The sequence below is a fragment of the Cydia amplana genome, chromosome 9, assembly GCF_948474715.1.
Source record: "Cydia amplana chromosome 9, ilCydAmpl1.1, whole genome shotgun sequence".
Taxonomy (NCBI): Eukaryota; Metazoa; Arthropoda; class Insecta; order Lepidoptera; family Tortricidae; genus Cydia; species Cydia amplana.
Genome location: NC_086077.1, coordinates 6,684,784 through 6,710,872, shown reverse-complemented (window position 1 = coordinate 6,710,872; position 26,089 = coordinate 6,684,784). Strand labels below are relative to the sequence as shown.

General features: G+C 38.7%; 1 protein-coding gene across 1 annotated transcript; it reads right to left on the bottom strand.

Annotated features, from left to right (window-relative positions):
- Positions 1–1,575: 1,575 nt before the first annotated feature.
- Positions 1,576–25,448, bottom strand: LOC134650992 (uncharacterized). The gene is made up of 9 exons (XM_063505959.1): positions 25,164–25,448; positions 24,575–24,753; positions 19,469–19,660; positions 18,797–18,933; positions 10,863–11,120; positions 10,033–10,164; positions 9,369–9,470; positions 8,423–8,592; positions 1,576–2,468 (listed from the first exon to the last, which is right to left on the bottom strand). Exons 1-9 carry the CDS (start codon positions 25,334–25,336, stop codon positions 1,625–1,627), a joined length of 2,187 nt encoding a protein of 728 aa, XP_063362029.1. The 5' UTR covers positions 25,337–25,448; the 3' UTR covers positions 1,576–1,624.
- Positions 25,449–26,089: the final 641 nt, after the last annotated feature.

Below are 26,089 nucleotides of genomic sequence, written 5' to 3'. Positions count from 1 at the left end.
GTGTGGTTCTCGTTAGTCTTCATCGCCATCGCGTGATTTATACAGTAAGTAGCAAGTGTACATTATTATAATTATACGTAATGAAGTGTTTTAGTGTCGCCTTTCAGATGGTTTATTCTGCAAAATTAAGGTCTGATGCCAACTGATGTAGGCGACAAAAACTTCCAAAACTTCATTCATATCGGTTTCATTCACTTCTTTTCCTTCCAATTTTACTGGGGAAGGTAATGAATGACTTAAGAAGGTAATGATAATATATTCGAGGCAGTGCATTTAATGGAAAGAGGCTTAGTTATTATAAATATTACGTTGTTATAAACATTTAAAACTGTATATGATAATAGGGGAGCCCAACCGGGGAGCCTTTGTAGTCTAAGATGGTCGACCTTCACCGATATGTCTGACGGATGAAACTTACATATTATGAAAGAAAATATGTTCCTGAACATAAATAAATAGGGTTGCTTAAAGAAATATGGTCAAGACTATTTTTAATTATTTTTTGAAAAAAAAAATTTTCTTCAAATTTCACCGATCTGTCTGACAAACGAAATAAGTTCCAATGGAAAGTATACAACTTGTACAATATAAATCAACTAGGTTGCCTATCTTTTTCCGGTCACTATTATGTGGTTATAGGGTTGCTTGCGAAAATCCGGTCACAAATAAGGGTTGCCAGGCTTTTAAATAAAATAAGAAGGGAAGACTTTTAGCGATAACTCATAAACGGCTTAACTTATCAAGTTTGCTTTAATTTTGTTTGAATGAGTTTATTAAGCACTATTTTTATGATTTTTTTTATATTTTTTGAATCGATTTTTCAAAAGTTAGAAGGAATAACCGTTTTTTGTTCTTTCTACATTATTATTTCCGAAATGATTCACTTTATCAAAAAATGTTGTTTGCAAACTCCTATTTATTTTTAAAGACCTATCCAACGACACCCCACACTATAGGGTTCAAACGATAAAAAAAATTACATAGTTACAAAACGCGAATGATTTAAATATATTTTGTCTATGCTAATTTTTGAAAATTTGAAAACTATGTTTTATGTGATATGGTGCGCAGATGATCAAACCGACTTAACAAACACTTGGGGTTGACAATCTCGACTTATAATGATGATAAGTAAATGGTAAATGTACCATCTAGCTTGAACATTATAAGTTGAGATTGTCAACCCCAAGTGTATGTCAAGTCGGTTTGATCATCTCCGCAGTGCTTAAGACACATGTTTTTAATATTGTTGATTTTAATTGGTGTTAATTTTCTTGAAAATACAGTATTTTTATGTTTGATTTCATAAGTTTGTTTCATTACCGTCCACTGATAAAATTACCATCTCGGCCGATTTCATTACCAGCGCGTAGTTCATTACCAGTAGCCTTATTAAATGAAAAGTAATAACGTTACAAAGGTGCCTTTAGCAGAAAAATGTTAATAAATGAATCCACAAATTGACGAAACTCAAAAGTTTACCATTTAAAAGAAAAATTACAAATCGAGAGAATCTCACCGATTTGCACGAAATGAGAGAATGACCCTTTATATAACTGTGCATGCATCTTTAAATAAAGAAAAGCATGGACGCATCTCATTTTTTCTTTGCATGATCTACGATCTACGCAAACCGAATACCTTGACACAGGTCACAAATGATTTGCTTCTTATTTGGGAACCTTTGTGCTCTAGCATCAATCTCTTCTTCGACCCACATCATCAGACGATCCTTCAACAGGAGAATTATATCCTGGCGCACCCTTCCTTCTTGGAAGAACTCTTTCAAAACGTAAATGATACCGTTGTCATTTTCCACACACGGGTCGCCCAAAGGCCTCTTATGTTTCATATAGTTAAAGACAAAATTAACGATCTGCATGACCAAATCCTCGTCAGGGCTCAACAGCCTAAGCCTGGCTATATCATTGGGTAAGAGATTAGAAAGAATATTAAATACTACGGTCATAAGATTCGCGTATATCTCCTGGCTTAAATCCTCTAGGAGTTTCGCTATATTTTGCGTGCCTGAAGCGCTGATTCGTACTAAATACGTACCAATGCGTAGGACTTCCCCTGGATGTATGCCGACCAGAAGATTGTTGTTTTCTTCTTCTTGGTTATCAATATATCTTGAGGGTGTGATTGCTGTCGATAGTTTTGTGGGAACATTTTGGGCTGGTAGCGTGTCGGGGCCTAGGGAGTTGAACAATTGGCTCCTACCATTGGGATCCAGCATGCTAAGGTCTGCCGGGTTGAATTTGTGCTGGGCGTTTAAGTTGACTTGTCCGTCAGCGGTCATGGAGATGCGGAGCCTGTGCGTGTTGATGTCCTTGTTGATCTTGAGGACGGACGCGAAGTACTGGTCCTTGTCGCCGATGCTCTGGATGCCGCGGATCACTTCCGTGTTGCCTTGGATAGTTCCCGCCACGCGGCGAGATTCGGCGCTCAGCTTGTCAAAGATTTTCCTGTAACACATAAGTAAATAACAGTGTTTTGATGTACCATCGCTCACACTGTTAACTGTCTATCGGTGGACCTTATGCCTTCTGTAATAAGGTCTACAGTTAAGAGTGTTGCTGTTTTACTAATGGGTATTTATATTATTCATAATGATAATGGTAATGGATCAGTTTTAATATGTTATCAAATGAGCCTACTCACCTAAATTTAGAAACCACTTTCTAACTTCAACTTTTTTACGGTAGAATATTTAGAGAAATCTCTATGAACAAATACCCGAATAGCTGGGATCACATTAGGACGCGGCTGGCAGGGATCGATACCGGTATAACTAAAAATTAAAATATCACTCCGCCGTTGCTATATCTCTTTGATATTTAAAATTGTATTTAGGTAAAGCCAATGTGTAGCACATTAGCTTCATAACAGTGTAAATACCAGTATTCCTGGGCGAAGTACGTTTATTAGCGCCATAGCCCGGCTGTTTGCTAAAATATTTACGCATTTAAAATGTTCATTAAATCATAAATATTAGTGAGGGTGTTAAGTGAAATGACCTTTTTTTGCTTGATTAAAGCATGAAACTTGGCACAGTTGTTCCTTATATCAAAATAAGCCGATTAAGATCGGTAGCCCGAGGGACCCCCCGCTTAAGCCCGAGAGGGGGGGGGGCTCAAGTAGCGCCCCGCCCGGCTTCATTCTAAAAATTCTAACAGGCCCCGTTTAGCTAATAGGTCATATTTGGTATCAATTTCGGATAAATCAATAACGTAGAATTCATTTCTGGTATAAAAAATTGCAATTTGTTGAAAAAAATAATAAAAAAACACAAAAAATCTAATTTTTCAAGTGTAATTTTTGTTTTTTATTTATTGTCAAAATTAAACTGCTTGGTTTTTCTACATTCAAAAAATATGACAATAAAGCCTATTTAATGCAGATTTTAAAAACATAACTTTTACTAACCTTTATTAAAAGAAAATTGCATAAAAAAAACTTATATCGTCTCGCGCCGGTGAATATCTTTTTACCGACATCGGCATCGATATATACAACATCCGAAGTGCACACTCTGGAGACCGATTAAATGTATTGTTTATTGTTGTAGATTCTATTATAAAGATAGAAAAGCGTACAATTTTTTTTTAATGTGTCGTTCAGTGAAAAAGGGACCTTAAAAAAATTATCACAGCCAGCCTCGTGTTTGTATAGAAGCATACTCGTATTTAGTTAGTGCCAACCACGCCATGGACTCCATGGTCCCTGTTCTCAATTAATAAGAAGTAAACTGTAAGTATTCTTTAATATACTTGCTTATTACATTATACCACACTTTAATTTTGCGTCTTGTGTATTAATACAGTTCCTTCCCCCGACACATGAATGGGTACATTTCGTCATTCACGTATATATGTCAGTTTCAACCATATTCTGGCCACAGCAGGGTTGTCAGAACAGTTTGGAAACAGTCGTCTGCTCCTTGCTTTCATTCCCAAGAAGACGGACTGAGCAAGTTTAAAGAGGAACTAAAGTCTGACCCCAAACATATAATCCTATCCTGATAAGGCTGCTTCTATTTCAGTAGTCGATTCATGTAAAGAATTATTTCGGGCATTTTTTAATTATTTAGCAACGGCTTTATCTGTAAGTATCACTTTACTTTGCTTTACAAGGTTATTTCACCTATCATCATATAAAGGTATAATAAAGTTTTGGCGAATGCTATTTATTTACTGCTATTGCTCCATCCTGTAGGAGCTTGAATCCTTGTATCGGCCAGGCTAAAAAGGGTCCATGCTTAGATCTCACTTTTATACACCTTATATTAAATGGGGAACCCGGGTTCAAATTCTAGAAGGCATTTATTTGTCTGTTTATCGTGAATACTTGTCCCTGAATTACCTATGGATGTTTTGAGGGTATGTATCAAATATATATGATATATATCATGTAGTACCCACACCACAAGTCTTATTGAGCTTACAGTATTACAAGGTCGATCGAGAGAATGCTTGGAATACGAGTACGACTCCTGGTTTTTCAGGGCCCGATGAAATAAATTAGAGTTTAATTTACCATGACTGTAAGCTTCACTTATAACCACTGATCTTTTAGTGAAATTCATTTTTTTACCACTAGGTAAATCATTTTGAGACACTGTGTTGACAAAACTTCGAAGAGTTAAAAGTCCTTATTTATGCCATCGCGAAATTGTGTAGAGAAACATGTCACAAGTAATGTTCCTCGTGAGATTCCGAATACTCCAAGAACCATGAAAAGTCCGATTCATTTAATATGATGGCCCTAGTTGCAGATGCTGTAAAACAGTCATTGCAAGGTATTGATACGCACAGTAGACACGAACGTAGTCATAGCAGCTAGACTAGATTCATGCGTACGAATATTTCCCCAACTACAGGAATTGTGGGCTCACGTTGACACAGTGGAAAACACAATTATATCACATGACACACCATTGCATCCAGGTCAGGGAATTATATTTTAAGCTAATAAAATTATCTATTCTATAAGCTAAGTAAACTATCTTTTATTTACCCTAAAAGAGCGGAAGTCTTACCCCTGTTTCGAGCATTCAGTGGAAAGGGGAGAAAAAGTGAATTCGAAGCATGGAATCTGTTCAGAGTTCAACCAAACCACTACAAGGATTCAAGCTCTTACAAGATGGAGCAATAGCAGTGGCTAAAAGCATTCCCCTAAAATACTAAAATGTTATTATATGATCGGTAATAAGTGCAATATTGAAGAAGGCAAGTTATACCGGGATATTGAAATGAAGAGTTGTATAATGTTATACCTGTTCTATGAGATGAAGTCACTGCTAAATTATTTTATTATTAATTTCCATAATGTATACCTACTTCTAACAAAAGGGAGCCATATAAATGCCCTATTACGCGCAGTGTACCGAGGGGTTGATGTTTAGGTTCAGACGTTAGTTCGTCGTCAAACTTGCTCAGTCCGTCAGACTTCTTGGGAATGGAAGCAAGAAGCAGACGACGGGTTCCACACTGGTCTGACACCTGCTTTGGTCAGAATATGGTTGAAACTGACCAGAAGTAAATGCAAACCGGAATAAAAAACGCGATGCAACTACATGAATGATGAAATGTACTCATTTATGTGTCTGGGGAAGAAACTGTATTACGACACAAGACGCAAAATTAAAGTGTGGTAGGGTAATTCGCCAGTAACTGGCCACTTTTAGTAACTGGCCACCCAAAACCAAAAATTCATTTTAGGCTATCCAGTGGCCAGTTATTGAAAGCTGGCCAGTTTTTGGAACCTTATACTAAAATGAATTCTGTTTATAGGTGAATAGAATTCATTTTTAGTTTAGAGCGGCTAGTTATTAAAGCGGCCAGTTACTGGCAAATTATTCTATAATGTAATAAGTAAGTAGATTAAATAATACTTCCAGTTTACTTCTTATTCATTGAGAACAGGGACCATGGAGTCCATGGAGTGGTTGAAATTAACTATGCTTCTATACAAAAGAGAGGCTCTATGATAAATTTTTCCAAGGTCCCTTTTTTCACTGAACGACACATTTTTTTTCTAATCAAATATTATGTACGGCTTTCTATCTTTAATATATGATCTACAATAATAAACAACACATTTAGTCGGTCTCCAGAGTGTGTACTTCGGATGTTGTCTATATCGATGCCTATGTCGGTAACAAGATATTCACCGGCGCGGGACGATATATGTTTTTTTAATGCAATTTCTTTTTCATAAAGGTAAGTAAAAGTTATGTTTTTAAAATCTGCATTAAATAGGCTTTATTGTCATATTTTTTGAATGTAGAAAAACCAAGCAGTTTAATTTTGACAATAAATAAAAAACAAAAATTACACTTGAAAAATTAGATTTTTTGTGTTTTTTTATTATTTTTTTCAACAAATTGCAATTTTTTATACCAGAAATGAATTCTACGTTATTGATTTATCCGAAATTGATACCAAATATGACCTATTAGCTAAACGGGGCCTGTTAGAATTTTTAGAATGAAGCCGGGCGGGGCGCTACTTGAGCCCCCCCCCTCTCGGGCTTAAGCGGGGGGTCCCTCGGGCTACCGATCTTAATCGGCTTATTTTGATATAAGGAACAACTGTGCCAAGTTTCATGCTTTAATCAAGCAAAAAAAGGTTCGACCTTTTTTTGTTACTTAAAACCTTAACTATATACTAAAATAAGGCGGCTAACGCAGCATCGTAACGTTCGCGTTCCTGTAGAACATGAATTATTGATGAAATGATTCGTTACCTGTGTCTATTACTCCTGAGTGTTGAACGATATTCGTTGATGGCCTTAGCCTGGGCGTCTTCTATGATGCTCTGCGCCGTCTTGTTGGACATGACGGCGTGTAAACAATGCAAAATGAACTCTAACGCCATTAAGAAAGAGTGCTTTGTTACCTGTGTCTATTACTCCTGAGTGTAGAACGATATTCGTTGATGGCCTTAGCCTGGGCGTCTTCTATGATGCTCTGCGCCGTCTTGTTGGACATGACGGTGTGTAAACAATGCAAAATGAACTCTAACGCCATTAGGAAAGAGTGCTTTGTTACCTGTGTCTATTACTCCTGAGTGTTGAACGATATTCGTTGATGGCCTTAGCCTGGGCGTCTTCTATGATGCTCTGCGCCGTCTTGTTGGACATGACGGCATGTAAACAATGCAAAATGAACTCTAACGCCATTAGGAAAGAGTGCTTTGTTACCTGTGTCTATTACTCCTGAGTGTAGAACGATATTCGTTGATGGCCTTAGCCTGGGCGTCTTCTATGATGCTCTGCGCCGTCTTGTTGGACATGACGGCGTGTAAACAATGCAAAATGAACTCTAACGCCATTAAGAAAGAGTGCTTTGTTACCTATGTCGATTACTCCTGAGTGTAGAACGATATTCGTTGATGGCCTTAGCCTGGGCGTCTTCTATGATGCTCTGCGCCGTCTTGTTGGACATGACGGCGTGTAAACAATGCAAAATGAACTCTAACGCCATTAGGAAAGAGTGCTTTGTTACCTGTGTCTATTACTCCTGAGTGTAGACCGATATTCGTTGATGGCCTTAGCCTGGGCGTCTTCGATGATGCTCTGCGCCGTCTTGTTGGACATGACGGCGTGTAAACAATGCAAAATGAACTCTAACGCCATTAGGAAAGAGTGCTTTGTTACCTGTGTCTATTACTCCTGAGTGTAGACCGATATTCGTTGATGGCCTTAGCCTGGCCGTCTTCTATGATGCTCTGCGCCGTCTTGTTGGACATGACGGCGTGTAAACAATGCAAAATGAACTCTAACGCCATTAGGAAAGAGTGCTTTGTTACCTGTGTCTATTACTCCTGAGTGTAGAACGATATTCGTTGATGGCCTTAGCTTGGGCGTCTTCTATGATGCTCTGCGCCGTCTTGTTGGACATGACGGCGTGTAAACAATGCAAAATCAACTCTAACGCCATTAAGAAAGAGTGCTTTGTTACCTATGTCGATTACTCCTGAGTGTAGAACGATATTCGTTGATGGCCTTAGCCTGGGCGTCTTCTATGATGCTCTGCGCCGTCTTGTTGGACATGACGGCGTGTAAACAATGCAAAATGAACTCTAACGCCATTAGGAAAGAGTGCTTTGTTACCTGTGTCTATTACTCCTGAGTGTAGACCGATATTCGTTGATGGCCTTAGCCTGGGCGTCTTCTATGATGCTCTGCGCCGTCTTGTTGGACATGACGGCGTGTAAACAATGCAAAATGAACTCTAACGCTATTAAGAAAGAGTGCTTTGTTACCTGTGTCTATTACTCCTGAGTGTAGACCGATATTCGTTGATGGCCTTAGCCTGGGCGTCTTCTATGATACTCTGCGCTGTCTTGTTGGACATGACGGCGTGTAAACAATGCAAAATGAACTCTAACGCCATTAAGAAAGAGTGCTTTGTTACCTGTGTCTATTACTCCTGAGTGTAGACCGATATTCGTTGATGGCCTTAGCCTGGGCGTCTTCTATGATGCTCTGCGCCGTCTTGTTGGACATGACGGCGTGACAGAAGAACAGAGTTGCTGCTGTGAACTGGAACAGTTCTAGTTTCGTCGGTTGCTCGCCGTGGCGGTACTGTTGGAAATAATAATTACTTTAGCATGTATACAAAATACTAGCTTCTGCCCGCAACTTCATCTGCATGAAATGATGATGATGATTCATAATAAAAACTATCCTCTCATTCCCGGGTCTCAAACTATCTGCATAGGTACTAAATATCATCTAAACCGGATTATTTAGAGGTTTAACCCTGATGTAGATCTACATCGTATATTCGATGACCCGTGGCTCAATATGCATATATTATTTTTTAATTACTATGATTTTTTTCTTTATTTTTGCCACAATCTATACAATATTACCCATCTCTTTCAATTTATTAGGAAATTATACAAAAAAATCATGCATTTAAGGGTTAAGCGTGAATAGGTAACAGACAGATTTATAATACATATTAGATCGTATTTTTAACCAACTTCAAAAAGGAGGTTCTTTATTCGCTAGGTGCACGACTGGTGCTGCCCTCATTTTGGCGGACTTTCTACGTTAAATCTTATGGAGTAAAATTAGTTCAAGCGGCTGCCGCTAGTACTAATGGCGGACATTCCATAAGATTACCTGTGTTTGTGACGGTCAGCGCCACTTCCCCCTCCACCGACTTCGCACCTTGCGAATAAGTCGGAATAATATTTTGCGTGTGCCACAGTGGATTATGTACGGGACGCAACAGACAGGGCGTTAAGCGTCGCTGCCTTCTGGTCCCGCTTAATATGAAATACGAAACCATCGACACGAGAAGAAGTGGATTATTTTACTCAGTGGAGTATGTACTGATAAATGTAACTCACTTTAAGTATGATGTGCACTAGACTGTTGACGACGCCTGCGCCGCCGGTCACTAGGTTGGCGTGACGAAGCACCTCGACGGACACCGCCAGAGCTTGCCCGGTCTGGAATACAACGAAACAACATTAAAAACCGGCCAAGTGCGAGACGGACTCGCGCACGAAAGGTTCCGTACCATTATGCAAAAAACGGCAAAAAAAAATTACGTTTCATGTATGGGAGAGCCTCACTTAAATATATTTTTTATTCTGTTTTTAGTATTTGTTGTTATAGCGGCAACAGTTGCCTAGCTATCACGGTTCATGAGATACAGCCTGGTGACAGACGGACAGCGAACTCTTAGTAATAGGGTCCCGTTTTTACCCTTTGGGTACGGAACTCTAAAAATGAATTTAAGCACTTAGTAGAAAGCTATCATAACTTCTGGTCACGAGAAAAAATCTGCTTTTTATTATATAATAGCCAACTTGACTTATTATTTCTATACAGACGTAGGTACCATCCTTTAAAAGAGAGAAATAGAAGTCTCTAAACACAGGAATGATGCAAGGAGTATGTATCAGTTATAGTGTGGGCCATACTGAAAGTTTCTGTCAGAATATATGAGACGACTTATTTTTTCTAAGTGGCCAGTCCAGGAATTTTCAGTATGCCCTAAGTATGTACCTTTGTCATGTTAGTTCCCGCGGCTGCCGAGCGCGCGAGCAGGTTAGAAGCAGCACCAGCTGCCAGACCCACACTCGATGCAGCAATGTTTAACCAGCTGCCCCGGGCTTCTGCGTCCGTGGGGCTGATAGACTGTAAACAAACATAAACGAGCATGTTAGTATACTATATTCGTTGAGCGACTCAATTATCGTGCTGTGAGGTTATTTGGTTATAACAAGTGCAGCAGCCAGTTTGTTACTCGATTAGCGCCACCTAGGGGACACGCAGGGACGTGCAGGGTGTTAGTGGCAATTCCTGCGGACGTGAGTAACGTATACTATATGACGAGAATAGATTTACAAGGCGAAATACTTAAATGATTTAGAGAGGATGTGTTGTGTTGATGTTGGCACTCAGTGCCGAAAACACGTATTTTATGATTTTGTTCCCAGGCCGGACGACCCGATAGTCGGGATCGTGGTACAGCTTTATATGACGATTTTTTTGTGGACTGGCACGGATGTCTTGTTTGGCTGGGTGGGTGGCAATGAATGTGTTAATGGACTTGCGGTTCAGCTATCAATCAACACAACAAATCCTCGCTATAAGCATATGTTAACGGTTCTATAAAGCACACTTAGGTGACAAGTAACTATGAAATTACAGACGCATGTATTTTAATACGCTACAGTGTTCAATTTCTCTCCGGACGTAGGCGATGACTTATGAATGGAATGATGTGCAGGGACGCTTATAATGTCAGGATGGCCGAATCGGAAAAAATTAACTGCGTTACGCCATCTATTGGATATTCTATGACTTATTGTCTCATACTTGTGAAGACCCACCTGCTCATGTGAACTCCGATCGTGCAGATGCAGCGAGGACCTCACAAGCCCGTAGAAGCAAGTAGAAACTGTGGCCACAGCGGCCCCGGCCAGTACAACCGGCGCCACAGGTGTGAACACGGCCACACCGAGCACGCCTATAGCGCCGATGGAAGCTACGGTGCTCGCTGTATCGACTGTGCTCAGCACTTGCGCTTTGATGCCGAGGGTCGGGGAAGGGGCTACTGTGAGTTTCACCGCGAATGTTCGATCGCCTCCCTGGAAAAGTGATTCATCTTAAAATTAATTAAATAGGACAAAATGTACTGTCTGCTGCAGAGTATCTGACCCCCTGCATAGAAACTTCTTTGCAGAGCGCGGGGGGGTAAGTTATCTCTACATGTTACTGTACAATGTGCCATAAGATGTCAAAAACGATGTGCAAGGGCAATACAAGTCCAAAATAAATCGCTGGTTTCTCAAGCATAGTCATGAGTACAACACACTTGAAATGCAGTAACTTTGGTTTCTGTGACTCCTAATAATAAGGCTTTTCATCCAACAGAAGACGAAATCAGCCCAATTCGTGCTCGTCGTCACGCCGTGACGACGCGGAGCACGCGCGCAGGTTAAACGCCGTGCTCGAAAGGTTACAAGACGCAGGATTGACGTTGCAACAGGAAAAGTGTGATTTTTATAAAAATGAAGTTAGTTATTTGGGCTATGTTATAGACAAAAACGGCTTACATAAGTCACCCGATAAGGTCGAGGCAATAGTAAAGGCTCCCGTTCCGAATAATGTTAGCGAGCTCCAATCATTTTTGGGGTTAGTAAATTATTACAGGAACTTTGTACCAAATGCGTCGTCAATCTTGTGTCCTCTATATGACCTTTTAAAAAAGGGGTCTAAATGGCAATGGAAGGATGCACACCATACCGCTTACATGCAGATAAAAAAATGTATAGCATCAGATCAGGTTTTGGCTCACTTCAATCCAGGGGCTAAGCTATTTTTGACAGTCGATGCTGGGCCCCGAGGCCTTGGTGCGATTTTATCGCAACTGGACCCCGGAGGCCTAGAGAGGCCGATTAGTGGAGTCAATATAAAGTTAAAGTTACATTAATTGCACAGTCAAATGTTTCTACACGGGTGAATTATATATCATATTGAATACCCGGCTGCGAATTAACAACTTGATATCTGTTCCCGTTTTTGAGAAATAACATTTTTTTTATTTTATATTTTATACTACCTAAACAGTAATTTCACACTAAAGATTTTTTGAAGAATGGGCTATGAAGCTTACACGACTACACGGTCAGAATTTCTCCCGACAATAATATTAATTATAGATTTAATGAAAAAAACAATAACTTTGTAAGTTTTTCATGACCGAGAATATCCCACACTGAGAGAAAAGTTTACTATTGTGGTTAATAGTATTTGTTTCGATCATGTTTAATTTATCTGCCTGAGGAACTGCTATATTCGCAGAATAGCAGCATGATATTGGAAACAAACAGCAAATAATGTTCTACACAATTAATGGACACTTCTAGTTTTTTGACAGTAACTGTACAAGTTATTGAAGAATAACATACTTATTTTTCTCGCAATTATTAAATCAATTTCCAGCATAAAAAGTCAATGAAGTATGCTGTATTTCCAGGCTTCCACAGAGGCCAAGTCAAACTTTGTTTAAGATGTCAAAAAGATATCATTTTGTTATCATTCACCCAACCGTCTCGCTCGCACCAATACATATTTCATCTAGTACGAGTGAAATGCACGCGCGAATGATATAAAATGACATCTTTTATAACAAAGTTCGAATTAGCATCAAGGTATATTAGGAAAATATACCTTATGACTTATGGCATTGCGTTAAGGTTTAATAATTCAATGCATAAAGTGTCTGTGTTTATGTGAAAAACGATAGGTGTCAATTTTTATATCTATTCACAAAACGTTTAGAATACAGGATGCACAGTCAGATATAAATAGACCCTTGAAGTCTTACAACTATCTATGATACTGGATCTCAAGCTTATTTGGTTAGTAAGTACCGTCCACCAAGTTATACTTCGAATAGCCACCCGGACAAATTCCAAAGCTAATTTCGAATTTTAAAATTTGACAATTCACGAGAAGAGTAACGTAACGTCAAAGGATATGTTTGTCCCTTTTCAACGATCCTGTCATCCGATGCTTGAGTAGAGTAAAACTAAAAGAAGCAAATGTCAGCAATTCGTAACGCTTAGTTTTTGTTAGCGTTAGCGCATCGCGACATGAGAACTAGTATGAGCCTGGCCCTCGATTACGTATAATTGCAAGGAAACTTGGGATCAAGTTATCTTAGTCAATTTAGAGCAGTTGGAATTCAACTCATTGTGAAATTTTTGAACGTTTTCAAATAATTTGTTGGATTAAGTAGTAAAAGTGTTACAGTGTGTTATATATTTGTGATCTACTCACAAGGCCCTTTCATTTGGTACCCCACATGGTATGTTTAAAAGAAAAATGGTAAAAACTTTGCGTCATAGCAACTACCCTCACCACTTTCGCGCTTGTCATCTCATATATTTGTGTTCAGGATATTATACTGAATGCACTGATACCAAATATACTCATATCCGAGACGACATGAGCGTAAATTTTTCTAGAAGACTTTTCGAGAAAAGGCCAGGCTACAATATCTTTACAGGTTGATTGATACTGAGTGTATTAACACCATGTTCACCCATATCCAAGACGATATGAACGAAAAGTAACCTAAAGCCACCCTACCAACATTTTCGTAACAATGAGAGATTATTTCTTGGAAATAATGTTGTAATATAAACTCCTTGTAGAGCACCTACCTGCGAAGAGATCGTGCTGTCAAAGTTGTTAATGAATTTAATGATTTAATATAATATTGTTAATTAACTAAAGTTTTATTAATGCATCATTTCATTTTATACACCGCGGGATTTAATAACCCGAAAGATTTAAATCACGTATTTTTGACGACAGTACGAGTAAATAATGTTATATCAACATGGGTCCAATTATATATTTTAATTAAACTACTATTTCAGTACAAATTAAATCATATTAATTTACCGCTTCTTTGTGAACAAACCTTTATTCAGAGAGTGAGCGAGTTTAATTAATCTCAAGTAGAGAAACAGAGAGCGAGCATGACATTTCATGAATCACTCCGATATCATACGATGCACGGCGAATGCAGTGACATGTGTTCCATGACAAGAAGTGTCAAGTTATGTCTAGGATCATGTTTACGTTGAAATTATTTCAATTGATTGGCACCTCAAAATACCACAAATTGTATCAAAACTTTATTAATTACTACAACAGTAGGTATAGTGCAGTTATTATTGTTGAAACTTTGCGATAAAATCTTTTCCTTTGAGTGAGGTAACCAAAGCCATTAACCATGATTATATCCGAAAGAAATCATGCCTCTTATTGTTTTAACTCATACTACAGCTGGAAAGGGATGATTACTTGAATGACCTGTTGTTAAAATATCGATCATGCTTATCAGTATGTATTTTAAATTCTCGATGTGTTGATTTATACTGAGTAAAGTAAAATAAACAACTATGTTAAACAATTACGCTTTTTTATTAATTTAATGAATTAGGTTTTCGAAGTGTGTACCACCGTTTTCAGCACAAAGATTTAATTTTAAACGAATTTCATTATTTAGGTTTACAAAAGTGTTCTTTATTTCTTCGGAAGCCGTTCGAATTTTTATTAATAATTCTTCTCCAGAGTTCACTGGTGTTGAGTATTCCTTCCTTATCTTTCAGAGTTCCCCATAGAAAAAAACCAATGGCGTTAAGTCGGGTGACCGGGCGGGCCAGGTTAGGACGTTGCTTCCACGGCCAATCCACCTCTCAGGGTATTGTTCGTCTAGCCAATTTACGAACTTCTAGGCTGAAGTGGGTCCGTCGTGCCGGAAGCACATAGTTCTTCGGGTTTCCAAATCCGTACACAAAGTGAATATCCGCTAAATTAATTTTATTTATTACAGTCAATCAAATTTAAAGATGTTATCTTGCGCATATCTTGTGTGACATATGAAATATGTCATTTTATTGACATCAATTTCGTCATTTTCGTCAAACTATCAGCCAGTTATCGTAAAGGTAAATAGTTTGTACTCTCGTGATTGAGAACAGAACAAAATTTCGGTAGTGAAACCTTTTTGTAGGATATCAAACTTAATTAAGTGAAACTGGCTAATAACCATGTAGTTAGTGCGTCTGCGTGTAAAATTAGTTGGTGGCTACGTCACGCATAAGGGTGTGTTAGAATTGAGATTTTTTTACTTGTGATTTGTTTTAAATAATTAATATCTCTTAAATTAAGGGTTTTTGGACTATGTGTTATATAACTTTATATACTCTAATTAGGCTCTAAAATGGTTGGTTTAAATCTTTCGGGTTATTAAATCCCGCGGTGTATATAACCCTATTACCCTTTGAATGACCTTTTTCACGTTTTCTACAGCAATGCAGTCGACTGCAGCAATTTTGAAGCGCGACATTGCTACCGACTGCATTACTGTGGTAAACTTGGAGGATATAATCAAACGGAGACGCCATGTCTGTAATTTTCTGTACAAAACAGTCTGCCGATTTTTGCGGGGGAGGGGAACGTCAAATGTATGCGTAACGTAAAAATAGCCATGTCAGATAAATGTCAGTCCATACATTGTGTATGACCGTTGGCCGCCTATTTTCGACAGAGGGGAAAGCCTGTTAATGGCTACTCCGTTTAGTTGTATCCTCCAAGGTGGTAAATGTCAAAATCGAAGTTCCTGTCTGGATTTTGGCGTCCATTAAAAATAAATAATCAAAGGAGGTCATCGATCAAATGGGCCGGAGGACAAGCCATCGTTAACTGGTAGAGAATGCCTTATGGCATTAAGTCCGCCTCTTGTACTATAAGGTTTTTCTTTTGTGCAATAAAGATTAACCACTTTATTCATAAACTTTACGGGCCTGATTTAGTTCAATTATGTTTATCCCTTATTTACAAATACATAAGTTAAAGTGACAGATAAGGACAAACGATTATTACTATTATTAGCTAATTGAGGTTTGTAGCGCGTTTATGAATAACGGGGGTTAAAGAAATAAAATAAATACAGATGATGACAGTAATTATATACGCATTTTATTACGGAAAAAGATTTAATATTGGGTGTAAATGAAACGGGAATTGGAAATATAAAATAAAATGATATTATATTATTCATTTCCGTAAGTCAAACCATCATCTTTATTAGCATTGACATAACGCTCAACTTCGCACAAACCGTATGGTTTTTCACTAAGGAGTGATATATTCTCTTTACGCTAAACTTTATGGTGGGTAGACAAGTCTGTATACTTGTTTGGAACTAACTGCCACAGTCTGTCATAGCCATGTCATAGCCTCATAGCTGACATATGTGACGTATAGGAGATACCGCAATGCATGCATGCATTGCGCGTTTTATAGGAGCTTGGCCTGAGGTGTGTTAAGTAAGCGCGCAACGCATACCGATGAAACTGGGTAAGATAGTCATGGGAGAATTAACGGTCGACCGGATCGCGAACTCTCGGCTGTTGAAGCGGAACAATCGTCTGCCGCGAACATTGAAGTGAGACGGAGATATGGAAGTCGATAAAACGTTCTCTACAGTGAATCAGTACCCGCCATTTAGGGTAATTTAAATAGCTTGGATGATTTAATAATGGTTTTATTCCATACAATATTACATATACGTGGGAGATTTTTTGTTGTTACACTAACATGAGAAAGAGATTTGAGAAAGTGAAAAACAAACCCACTGTCCATTTTCTCGAAGCAACGAAAACATTTTCAAAACAAAAATGGTTAATAGTAATTAAATGGATTAATTTACGTGAGAGATTTTTTTGTAGGATATAGTAAATATACAGAGCTTAATTAACATGTAATTGTTATGTACACATAGTTGTTATTTTGATATAAAAAAATATTTTTAATAAAGAAAATTATTGGGAGCTGGTTTTGGTGTCAAGCTGGGAGAAAATATAAATACATAATGAGTATATGTTTGAGAACTGCATATTAAAAAATCTCGAGTGTCGGATTCATGTTTTGATATATTTTTTCTATTTTAATAATAGTTTGGATTTATTAAAACCATGTGACATATTTTGTGGAGATTTTTTTTTAAATATAGTATTTGCAACATAGGTTATCACATCTCAAAAAATCTCTAGTGTGAGAATTCATGTAGAGCTCTCATACATTATGAACTGTGCTGACCCGCCTAGATTTCGTTTGCCTCGAGGACATTGTCGGTAGCCGAAACGCGATACTCTCAGCTTCAAAAGGAAGCTACCGCTATTATTTTTGGTGTGCGTCGCTTCCACCAATATTTGTATGGAAGATCAGAGCCGTTCGTCCTTCGCACAGACCACAAACCCCTTGTATCGATTTTTGGTCCATATAAGGGTATCCCAGAAGTGACAGCCAATCGCCTCCAGAGATACGCAATATTTTTAAGCGCGTATAATTATTGCATTGAGTATGTGCGAAGTGCTGACAACAGCGCTGATTTTTTGTCGCGCGCTAGTCTCCCGGCGCCGGCACCTGCACCTGCACCGACAGACGAGCGCGCGGCCTGCGCGGGCGCGCGGGGCGCGGCGCAGGAATGTGCTGACTGCGCGGAACCGTGCGATCGCGCTGCATACGTACATTTCGTTCTAAGTGGAAGTCTGCCTGTCACTTTCTCGGACGTATGCAAAGAAACCCGTAATGACGTTATTTTAGTTAAAGTACGTAAACATATAATGGAGGGATGGCCAAACAAAGTTAACGATTTACAAATTAAACCTTACCACTTATGTCGAACACAACTGTCATACGAAAATGGGTGCATTATGAGGGGCCATAAGGTTGTAATTCCAGGCACGTTACGTGAAAAAGTGTTGTCAGAGCTCCATAAATCGCATCTTGGTATAGTGAAGACTAAGGCGGAGGTTAGGTCTAGATTTTGGTTTCCGGGTGTGGATGAAGCTGTAGAACGAATGATAGGATCTTGCGATATTTGCATACAGATGCGACCAGCACCAGCCCGAGTCAAGCCCGTTCCGTGGACACCGCCTAAGGAGGCTTGTAGTCGTGTCCATGCCGACTTCCTTGGCCCAATAAATGGTCGAATGTACCTAGTGCTGGTGGATGCGTTTTCCAAGTGGCCAGAAGTGTATGATATGGCCAACACAACTACATCCACTGCCACTATCGATAAATTGTACGAATTTATGTCCAGATTCGGTATACCGCTAACCTTGGTAACGGACAATGGCACAGCTTTTTGTTCCCAAGAATTTCAATCTTTTTGTAATCTTAATGGAATAAAGCATGTTACGTCACCGCCGTACCATCCCGCAAGCAACGGTCAGGCCGAGTCGTATGTGAAAGTAGTTAAAAAGGGAATACGGTCTAGTCTTATGTCGAGTAGTAATGTTAAACAAGCGAAAATGGAACTTTTAAAATATTTGTTTGATTACCGTAATTCGAAACATACTACCACTGGATGTTCTCCCGCACAATTAGTCTACGGCCGTAAAATGAGGTCACGTATAGATCTCTTATCCCCACCCTCGTCGTCACTGTTAGATACGTAATTATGGAATATGGACACAAGTGAAACAACCGGTAGCTAGTTATGCACTGGTTTATTCACGCATAGGTATCGTGGTGGGCGCAGCCACGCACACATGCAAGCATACGCTAGACGTATATATATCAGATGACAGCTAGGTTTTATGTTGTATCTTTATTGTCATTTTGCTGCGTGCTCATTCTGTTAGACTACTACCGCGCTAAGTTTGTACCTGGCTTTCCCTCCTTGGTAATGACAATGTGTGGCAGAGCCATACTTCACGTAAAACTAAAGACTTACCTCAGTAATAGTCCCATCATATTCTCCATTCTCGGGCACTATAAGTACACATTTAGGTTGCGTGTTGTTGAGCAAATAAGACTCCCAGTCCTGGTACACTCGAGCATCCTCGTCGATAAATACTTTACAGGATTTGGCTAAAAAATATATTTAAAATAATTAAAGTGTACAGTCAGCAGCAATAGTTGCTAAGCGGGCGAGGTGTTTACAATAATCTTGACGCGTCTTTATTGTTAAGAGAATAAGAGCGTGTCAAGGTAATTATGAACAGCACGCCCGCTTAGCAACTTCTGCTGCTGACTGTACACTAATTCCGAAGAAGCGAAATGAACCCCTATTTGCCCCCCACGTCCCCCTTGGGTTCAGTTGCGCGAAGGATTTTTATTAAATTAAAATACGCTGCCACTACAATAAATGTTCATGTAGTTGTAGAACACTAATTTTGCTAATTCAAAATCAACCACAATTATTGCCTAGCATAGCCCAACGGACTAAAACAATGTTAGGTGCTGCTGTTGGCTAATTTAACGATAAGAATTACCATAAATCTAAAACATATTCATGTTCTGCAGTTATTACCTATATTGGGTTTGATTTACTAATAAAAAAAGTCAAAATTGATTGGGAGCAAATAGTTATTACTTATTAAATATATTCAATAAAAACACATACCACCAACAGTTTGTGGAATACATTTCCTTACTCTAAACACAGCTGTGCACCAGATCTCACTGTCGGTCTTCTGATGCAGATCTAACCAGTGGTTAGATGGTGTAATCTGGTAGAACTTCACTGGTTTCGGTCTGGCACATACTATTAGAAGTACTGATATCATCACATCTTCATCGTTTTGAGTGTATTTGCCTGAAAAAAGGAAATATCTATTGTACATATTGTAAAGATATCTAAACTAGCAAACATAGTTGTCATATATATATATATACAAGGTGGCCCATTTAGATCGGTCAGTATGGGAAAATCTGAAACTATAAGACATACGACGATCTCTTCTTAGGAACCATGTCATCGATTTTAGTAACAAGAAAAACTGCATTCATACATTTAATTTTTTTTTATGTAAAATGTATTGAAAAAAATGGTGACCATTTCGAAAACATACTAAAATAAATAAAAACCGGCCAAGTGCGAGTCGGACTCGCGCACGGAGGGTTCCGCACCATCAACAAAAAATAGAGCAAAACAAGCAAAAAAACGGTCACCCATCCAAGTACTGACCCCGCCCGACGTTGCTTAACTTCGGTCAAAAATTACGTTTGTTGTATGGGAGCCCCACTTAAATCTTTATTTTATTCTGTTTTTAGCATTTGTTGTTATAGCGGCAACAGAAATACATCATCTGTGAAAATTTCAACTGTCTAGCTATCACGGTTCGTGAGATACAGCCTGGTGACGGACGGACGGACGGACAGCGGAGTCTTAGTAATAGGGTCCCGTTTTTACCCTTTGGGTACGGAACCCTAAAAATACATTATGACTTAAAACTTGATGGGAAACAACGGGACCCCGTAGTATATAGGTGTTGTTGGCAACAGGCCGACGACGGAACGGAGATGCTGATGATGGAGACGGACGAGCTGCAGGGGGAGGTGGAGTATCTGGAGGTGGAGACCCTCGAGGACGCGGACCTGTACGCCGACCGCAAGCCGCAGCCGCACTGACGAGGCCCTCTTCAACACCTACCTCCTTTCATACAGTCATAGAGAAAAAAGCGGCCAAGTGCGAGTCGGACTCGCCCATGAAGGGTTCCGTATTTAGGCGATTTATGACGTATAAAAAAAACTACTTACTAGATCTCGTTCAAACCAATTTTCGGTGGAAGTTTACATGGTAATGTACATCATATAATTTTTTTAGTTTTATCATTCTCTTATTTTAGAAGTTACAGGGGGGGGGACACACATTTTACCACTTTGGAAGTGTCTCTCGCGCAAACTATTCAGTTTAGAAAAAAATGATATTAGAAACCTCAATATCATTTTTGAAGACCTATCCATAGATACCCCACACGTATGGGTTTGATGAAAAAAAAAATTTTGAGTTTCAGTTCGAAGTATGGGGAACCCCAAAAATGTATTGTTTTTTTTCTATTTTTGTGTGAAAATCTTAATGCGGTTCACAGAATACATCTACTTACCAAGTTTCAACAGTATAGTTCTTATAGTTTCGGAGAAAAGTGGCTGTGACATACGGACGGACAGACAGACGGACAGACGGACAGACAGACAGACAGACATGAGGAATCTATAAGGGTTCCGTTTTTTGCCATTTGGCTACGGAACCCTAATTAAAGGATATGAATACAATGCATTTTATTCATTTCAGACATCATGTTTCATAGTGACATTTACTGCTTAAGACCTTACACAATCGATATCTAAATAGAAATAATTTTAGTTTTTTTTTTTTTTCAAAACGTCCGGGTTCGATTCCCGAGCTGAATACACATTGTTTTTTAAATGTATGAATGCAGTTATTCTTGTTACTAAAATCGATGACATGGTTCCTAAGAAGAGATCGTCGTATGTCTTATAGTTTCAGATTTTCCCATACTGACCGATCTAAATGGCACCTTGTATATGTTCCGTGTGATATAGTAGCATATTTACAGTCGACGTCAATGATATGATATATCGTGCAAACCTCAATGGGTGATATTCCTAGGCAGATCATGAAACGCCGGCACTTCATGATCTGCCTAGCGACCACCAGCCATATCGAGCAAACCTCAAGGCTCAAAAGGAACGTAAACTTGTATTAAAAGGTACTATCTGGCAACACTGGCTCGGATGCAGCGCCATATAGAATGCAGCGCCACCAGTGACAAAAAATACAATTATTTTACCATGCGATCGGTATGAATGAAGCTAGGAATTCGACGAATACATTGCTCCCATCGATCTGCCGAATCTTTTATAAGACAGATCGTGATATGCCTGAGTTAATTTTAGTCAGATCATGAAATGGCGGCGTTTCATGATATGCCTAGGAATATCTCATCAATTATTTTACGATGCGCCCGTTATGTAGCTAGGAATATCAACGAATACATTGGTCTGACCGATCTGCCGCCTCTTTTATAAGGCAGATCGTGATACGCCTGGGTTAATCTTAGTCAGATCATGAAATGGCGGCGTTTCATGATATGCCCAGGAATATCTCGATATGCCCGATTTTACGATCTGCCGCCGACATGTCCATTTTTCACCTTATGACAAGAGTAAAGTGCATAAATGTAAACATATCTTTGACGTCGACTGTACAATAACCTACTAAGTACACATACTGACCTGATAGCATGAGTTGCATTCTAGCGCGCGACTCCATGCATCTAGCGCGACTTCAAGTATGGATCCGCGCGCGAGAACGCAACTCATGCTAGACGGTCTGTGGTGTTAGAGTTCTCGGAATCACGACGTATATATATGGCTCACCGATAGCCTTAATGACGATCCTGATTTGGAACGAGAGCGCACGGCATTGACGGTTATATACAATATGCTGGTGCGCAGGTTTGCAAAGTGTAACAGTGACGTAAAGGTTACACTTTTTAAAGCTTATTATCAGTCCTTTTATGCTTGCAGCCTGTGGACCAGCTTCACGCAGCAATCGTACAATGCCCTGCGCGTGCAATATAATAATGCGTTTAGGATGCTGATGGGTCTGCCTCGGTACTGCAGTGCGTCGGGGATGTTCGCCGATGCCCGTACGGATGACTTTTACGCTATTATGCGTAAAAGAGCGGCATCCCTATTGCATAGAGTGCAGGGCAGCACCAACAGTCTCCTAAGCGCATTTGTCGACAGAGTAGACTGCCCACTGATGAGGCGTTGGAAATTGCACGAACCCAACGCATCATCAAAATAAATAGTATTAAGTAGTTTTAGGTATTTATTCTTTTACATATTGTACACTAACATAGATATAGGTAGTTAAATTGTATATTTAGTACTAACACTATGGGTTATATGCCTGAAATAAACGATTTCAATTTCAATTTCAATATGTCATTGACATAGATATCTAGGGACTGGCTTTACGGGCAATAATAATGAGGCATGACAGGGGCCAGTACAGCGGTGTGAAATCGCTACAACGCGATTGATTGATGAGTTTGCATCACGCGCGCGATTGGTTGACGAGTTCGCATTACGCGCGCTATTGGTCGCAACTAGTTGCGTTAGACTGCACGATTGGCTGGAATTCGTGAGTAACACCGTTGAACTAGTACTTACCATTTTTAGTGCCCCATTAGCCCGTCCTTAGATATTATACGTCAATGATATATGTAAATATAAAAAAAAGTCTTGGTATTGCAGCTAAGTTTATAGCAAATCCTTATCGGACAGCTGTTTGTGGCTCCGTAATTGAAAAAATTGCCATTGGAAAATAGTTTGGGTGGGAAATTGTAAATCAATTATTTATTTACAATTTTACACTGTAAACGTTTTTCACATAACCTTGGCTCATTGTGTCTCATGTATCATAATAATCAATCAACTTATTAACATGTTTATTATCTGTCTGGCAACAATGTTATCTCTATACACAGACAAGACATCCTCTAGACTGAGCATAGTAACGCTACCCCCTCTGCCACTTATACGGTAGTTTTACTCCATCTTCGAGTCAATCCCGTGCCGTGATTGGTCCGTGTCTTTGAACGGACCAATCACAGTACGGGATTCGCTCACCTGGTCCCCCCCGCACCCTTGTATTTTTGGCAGCATCGGTTTCATGAAATAATTGCTCTAAACTCCGTCTAGAGGATTCCTAGTCTATGTCATTATCACTCTGGTGTAAATCTGCAGTCGTTCCAGTGTGTAATTAATAAGCGATATCATGCTCGCACACTGGCTTATGGATACGGACCCAAAGGCCGCCAGTAAGCTGCAAAATTGCATGCACACATTATGAATGGAATTCATTCAGAAAGAGATCATGCACTTGTACAGCTGTGTGTACGATTATTTATATGTAATATGAACTTTATTACACAGTACATTAGACTTAATTTCGAAAATAAAACATTACTAAAAATATAACTACATATGTTGTTGATGAAGTTATCTATTACTGAACATACAATCAATTTAGATAGGCTTGTATTAATAAATCCTGTTAGGTTTTAGTACTATCTTATCTTGATTGTTGGAAATTAATATATACTTAAGTGATTTTTATCTACAAGGTACACTAGACTGAAATGAAGTCTAATATGCCTAAATGGATCATCTTAAAAGAGTTACAGGAACTCGCCGCCAAAAACTCGGTTCCATACAATCGAAGCTACACTCTCATTTTTAAATGACATTAATCTATATCAGGCGGTCTAGCATCAGTTGCGTTCTCGGGCGCGGATCCATACTTGAAGGCACGCTAAATGTATGGAGTCGCGCGCGAAAACGCAACTCATGCTAGCAGGTCGGTTACAATTTTCGTCACTAAAAATTGTTATGTGTACAAAGAAAATAGAGTGACTAGAAGTTTTGTATGTAAAACTTCTATTTGTATGGTGGCGGCAGCTAGGTTTGCGTGAGTATCTAAATTGTACAAAATGTCTATCAATTTTGAAATGTGTATTCTGGCATATTAATATGACCAGGGTGATCATATTAAATTAGCGCTTGCATTGCATTATTGCATCACATAAACAAGAGAAAAGATACAAGACACAGTGAATGTGCTGCCATGTCAAGATGGGCATTTGACAGTGCCAATGTTATTTAGCATGCATAATAATTAGGTTTATATACTTACTCTGTTCACAGACTTTCTCATAGACCCTCATCACCTGTTCCTTTTGTCGGTGGGTGTAGCCCTCGAGATGTACATCGCTTTCATTCCTCACCTCACTGAGCTCGCCTTCTGAGCTTGGACTACCAAATAAGGCAAATGCCATGTTTTGGAGCAAATAGTTTCTATTGTGCAGTTCATATCTGTAAAAGAAGTGTGCATTGTTTTTGTAAATAATAGATACAAACTAGTAAGTATTTGCTTTGTTTCCCAATAAACCAAAAAAAAAACATAAAAACATAATACCCTCAAGGCAAAAGACAGGTTACTATAACCAGACCGAAATTAAATTGATATCAAATATTTAATAAACATGCCCTAAATGATAACACCACATGAAAAACTTCACTTTGGACTTTGGACTTTTGGAAACTATTGTCAACAAGAATTCAAAGAAAAGGGATAAGCATTACTTATTATTAGGGATATTAACCCTTTGACCACCACAGCTGTTTTGTATACCACTCCATTGTAAACCTAATTGGAATGCAAGATGGTTAACAATTAACGGTATCCATGCGCGTATCTGGACATAGGGTTAACATGTACTTACTTCACCCAGTCACAATCTGGCAGATTCTCAAAGTATTCTTGCTGTATTTGCACCGGTGAAAGCGGCACAGGGGCAGCCTCAACCGCCGTTTCGATCCCGAATGGAGCATTCTCGTGTGCCTCGAATAGCACGTCGTTTTGCGCAGTGGAATTGTCTACTTCCATGTCTCCCATATTCACTCAGTATAAACAAGAATAAGTAGCACCGATAAAACTACAACCTTTATCAATTTGCCAGAAGGAAAGGACTTAGAACAAGGCTACTAAAGAGTTAAGTATTCCTTATTGATCAAACAAAAACAATATCTTTAATATTATGATGCAATTCAAAGAAATAATGGTGATTGACAACAGGATAGCTTACTGAGATTTCTTCATGTAAGACAAAGATACTTACAATTTTACAAAAAATAGTGGAATCAGACGACGAATGTTGTCAAAAGTGTCTATTTCCACTTCCGTTCTGTCAGTTCTGTCATTCGACATGCTTCAACTTACGTATATATCGTATACCAACACAAATTACTAAGTTTGATACACAACTTTGATAAAATATATAAAACATTATAAAACGAAACAATTCATTTAAAATATATTAGTTGTTAAATTAACTTTATTTATTTCAGTTTTTTTTTGATAATCATACAGAAACCGTGAGAAGAAATCGGAACGTACAATTATCAGGTAAACGTAGAAAGAGTCATTTGACAGTATGGAGATGTCTTTCCCTTTCCTGTTAAAACTAGGAAGTTCACATTTTTAATTTTATTAAAAGTGTTTATTTTAGTTTTCTCATACAGCATTAACTACTACTAAAAGTACTAAAAAATGAATTGGCTTGGGGAAAAATAGCTACATCAAATTTAACGATTTAAAGATTTTTTTGATTAGCAAAATACTACTAAAGTACTCGTAGAAGTGTAGACA